Below are 4530 nucleotides of genomic sequence, written 5' to 3'. Positions count from 1 at the left end.
AAAACACCTATGTTTGTTTCACTAGTTTAAAGTACCTGAGTTTGTTTCACTAGTTTAAAGTACCTAAGTTTGTTTCACTAGTTTAAAGTACCTAAGTTTGTTTCACTAGTTTAAAGTACCTAAGTTTGTTTCACTAGTTTAAAACACCTATGTTTGTTTCACTAGTTTAAAACACCTATGTTTGTTTCACTAGTTTAAAATACCTATGTTTGTTTCAGTGGTTTAAAATACCTATGTTTGTTTCAGTGGTTTAAAGTACCTATGTTTGTTTCAGTGGTTTAAAATACCTAAGTTTGTTTCACTAGTTTAAAGTACCTAAGTTTGTTTCATTAGTTTAAAGTACCTATGTTTGTTTCACTAGTTTAAAATACCTATGTTTGTTTCAGTGGTTTTTAAAGTACCTATGTTTGTTTCAGTGGTTTAAAGTATCTAAGTTTGTTTCAGTGGTTTAAAGTACCTAAGTTTGTTTCACTAGTTTAAAGTACCTTACTTGCACTAATACAAAATATTGGTATTAGCCGATATGGCTGGGTAGTCATCAACTATCAGAATTAGCCAAGAAAATCTTAATCAGTGTACCCCTAAATAAATCTGTTATGGATTCCACTACATGTAACTAACATAAAATGATGTTAGAGCTGTGAAAGTGTCATAGATACTGTTAGGGAAAATCAAAGTTTCCTTGATTAGCTAGAATATCATTTGTGATAGATGTTATGTATTTTAAGAACTATGAAATTTGATTTCTACTCTGGCAGACAGGTAATACTATGTTGATATAAAGTTGTCTCCAAAGAAACTTTTTCTTTATACACTGTACTAATGATTAAATCATTGACAAGTTTCCATTTTTGTGTAGTGGACCAAGCCTTTTCAAAACTACGATTTGTAAACAGTAATTTTATTCTATTGTAAAATATTTTTTAAAGCAGAGAAGTTCATGAAGTGAATCGAGACAAAGATGAAGCATTTGAAAGAGAAATTCCTCACATCCAGGGAAGCCTAACTAATGACTTGTATGCTGTTCCTATGAGGAAGAAAGTAGGAAAAACAGACAGTGAGAAGGATTCTCTGTCTCATAGTAACTCTCTTCAGGAAGATACGAGCAATACTTCAAGTGATGCTGATGATGATTTGTTACCTCGTGGATGGGAAAAACATGAAGGTTTGCAGCAACTGAAATATACTTTTGTTATGTTCTTATTTATACACATACAATCATACACTGTTTATTTGTAGATAGTGATGTTTGTTTGGTTTGTAGACCCATTATGGCTTACAATATCTATAGCATATAACTTATGCCAAACTCAAAATGTCATATAGAGGTGGAAAGAAAATCTAAAATGGGCAATTTGGAACAAGGAAATGTCACATGATACAGAAAAGTGAAGGTTGAGAATTTATTTAAATATTTTCCTTTGAAATTAAACTTCTATTAAAACTTGAATTATAAACTACTTTTTAATGTCAAGTTGGTTAACTCTCATTACCAAGTTGGTTGAATCAATCGACCCTGTAACCATTTACTAAAGATCTGAGTGCTAAGTGATTTCCATTTTAGATTAAAAATACTTTTCTTCATTCAAAAATCTCAGATTTGATTTGTGTAATCTCAAAAACCTCCAAAATACATTTCAAATGTAAAACTTTATACTTTATCTGTTATTCTCTCTACTCTATCTATATACGGGATTGGTCAATTTGACCTACATCATAACCACAAATAAAAATATCTAAATGAATCTAAATAAACCCTTTTTCTTTTTGGAATTACTTCAAATTGTAATATGAAACCGCATTCATTTATCCTAAGTAGCTTTAAGCTCATAACAATATACATCTATTTATAATTAAATTTTATTGTTTTATTACCTTTTGAACCCCTGTCTAACTACTATTCATGCCATTATAAGTTGTAAATCACTTAGCAAATGTTCTACTCATGAGCAGCATACCTCATGAAAAATTTTATTATATTGGTATTATTATTTATTTTTATTTAATCTATCTAACCTTAACTAACATAAAATGTTTCCTATTTTTTACATTTTAGTTACTGTTATAATAATAATTAAAATATGCACATGAAAAACAAGAGAAAAAGTACTTACCTTGATCTTTTATATATTTTTTTTACTGTCGATTGTCCATGGAATTTAATATATTTTATTTAATTAAATAATGCACCAAAGAATATAGAATAATAATGTGCAAAAAACAGACAATGTCCCATAACTATCACAAATTTTCTGCCTTTCTTTCTGTGTGATAAGAGCCATTAAATCTTCATTTAAGCTTATTGATGTGTTTCCTGTGGGAATCAAGCTTGAACTGAAAATGAAACTGACAGTTTTCTTTACAGAAAACATCATAATATAATATGTTATTTGGTAGATGAAAAGCTTGATTTTCTATAGGTTATAATTAATATAGTGTTGAATGTCAAAGAAAACTATAGGTAATTTCTGAAAGAGAAGATGTGACAGGTGGGTGTGGCAAGAGGGGTCTAGTTGTCTATTTCATGGCTCTGTAACCAAATAAGATTGAAGGCTATGAAAATTGTGCCTTCTCTGAGCAAGGACCATATTATAATAAGTAATATATGTTAAATTTTGTACTCCTACTACCACTCCTAGGGGTGGTAAATAAATTAGAGAAGAGGGGATGCCAAGAGAGCAAGTGTCATAATTCTCACATATAGGGAAATTGTAGATTTTTTAAAAATATTTCCATATAAAAGTAAAAACTTCTCTAAACATGTGGTACATTGTAATGAGATTATATATCCAAAGCTCTGATTTTGTTCTGTTTCCAAATCTGACTTTGCTAATTCATTAATGATTAGTTTGAGCATGTTGCATCAGGTTAGAGATGTGTCTGAACTCATATGTTGACTCAAGGTAAAATTAAAAACGTTTCTATCACAACACCAATACATTTTGTGTATTTTGTATCATTATCTTCATAACAATCATGTTTTATATAGAAATAACGATTGAACGTGTATTCTCTTAAGCTATATGTTTATTTTAATTACTCAATTTGGATATCATATCTTACGTTAGTAACCTCTCTGTTTGCTCTCTACAGACGACAGTGGACCTTATTACTGGCATATCAGTAGCGGTACCATCCAGCGAGAAGCCCCTCCACCTATGCCACTCAACGAAAGAAGCAGAGCAAGAAAAATCTCCAAGGGCTTTCACTCGCAGGTGTGTTGTCTTCTCATGTGTCATATAAGAAGTTTCTTAATGATTTCAGCTAGGTTTAGCACTTATATTAGGTAGCCTTAAGATTCTGTTTCTTAAATAGTAAACTTCATTGATGTTTTAAAGTAAGTGCTAACAAAATGAAGTGTGATACAGGAATTAAATTTTTTATATTTAATGTGAAACATTCAACTGGAACTTCTTTGTGTAAGAAATTTATTCATACATGTTAGAGTGTTAATCACTGAGTTTTACTGAACTAGATGTTTGTTTAGTGGTCCATATACTTCATACATATTAGAGTGTTAATCACTGAGTTTTACTGAACTAGATGTTTGTTTAATGGTCCATATACTTCATACATATTAGAGTGTTAATCACTGAGTTTTACTGAACTAGATGTTTGTTTAATGGTCCATATACTTCATACATATTAGAGTGTTAATCGATTTATAACATGCGTTATAAAGGTTGTTAAGTTTAAAGTGACTGTGGAAACTGTGTATTACAAAGTTGTATCAAGAAAGAATAAACTAGGTTTAATTAAGAAAGGACTTGTATCGCTGAAGTTCCTTGGAAAGAACTTATACTGGAAATTAACAAACAAGCAGATATGCAACACAAACATCTAGTTCAGTAAAACTCAGTGATTAACACTCTAATATGTATGAAGTATATGGACCATTAAACAAACATCTAGTTCAGTAAAACTCAGTAGTGATTCACACACTTTACTTATGGTGCCTACTGTTCGCTTGACTCAGTTATCTCTATCTTCAATTTATCTGCACATCTATCTCTCACTGGCTTTATTTGACGGGCTTATATACTAAAAAAGAGGGCGCCTGACAAACACTCGGACATTCGTGGGGTTCGTCGATAAGTCATGATCCTTCTAGAAACTCCAGCGTGCATGCTCCCAGCGTCACGTAACTTCTGCTGTCATAACACTGCCCCTTTCTTAATGTTGCTCATCCCGAACAATAGCTACTTACATTAAACAAATGGATAACTAACAACAACTTGATTAAATGTACATAATTTACAAACACAAAATTAAAATACAACAAAGTCTCTTAATTTTACAGGACGTTTCTTCTTTCGTACTGGTCTCCGTCTCATTGGCTTCTGTTTCACGAGTGGTTCATCTGCTCCATCAGGAAATGTCCCATTATCGGTAACAGTCACATCAGTGATAGTAACTTCGTTAACAGCTTCACTGTTTTCCTTTTCAAAACCGAGTAGAGTTTCTTCTTCAACAGTGGCTTCTTCAGGTGGCACGTCTTCAGCAGCGTCATTTGTTCTGTTGTTCACTTCG

The 4530-nt window shown here is 31.6% G+C and overlaps 1 protein-coding gene across 1 annotated transcript in view; it reads left to right on the top strand.

Annotated features, from left to right (window-relative positions):
• The window catches only part of LOC106474095 (amyloid beta A4 precursor protein-binding family B member 2-like), a gene marked incomplete at its 3' end in the record, with an annotated part of 40857 nt that overhangs the window by 12931 nt on the left and 23396 nt on the right, over nucleotides 1-4530 (top strand). Inside the window, exons 3-4 of the mRNA XM_022402480.1 lie at nucleotides 930-1165; nucleotides 3094-3215. Of these exons, the coding sequence (XP_022258188.1) occupies nucleotides 930-1165; nucleotides 3094-3215 (358 nt within the window). The remainder of the gene's footprint in view (nucleotides 1-929; nucleotides 1166-3093; nucleotides 3216-4530) is intronic.

The sequence above is a fragment of the Limulus polyphemus genome, unplaced genomic scaffold, assembly GCF_000517525.1.
Source record: "Limulus polyphemus unplaced genomic scaffold, Limulus_polyphemus-2.1.2 Scaffold6814, whole genome shotgun sequence".
Taxonomy (NCBI): domain Eukaryota; kingdom Metazoa; phylum Arthropoda; class Merostomata; order Xiphosura; family Limulidae; genus Limulus; species Limulus polyphemus.
This window is presented reverse-complemented; position numbering and strand designations above follow the sequence as displayed.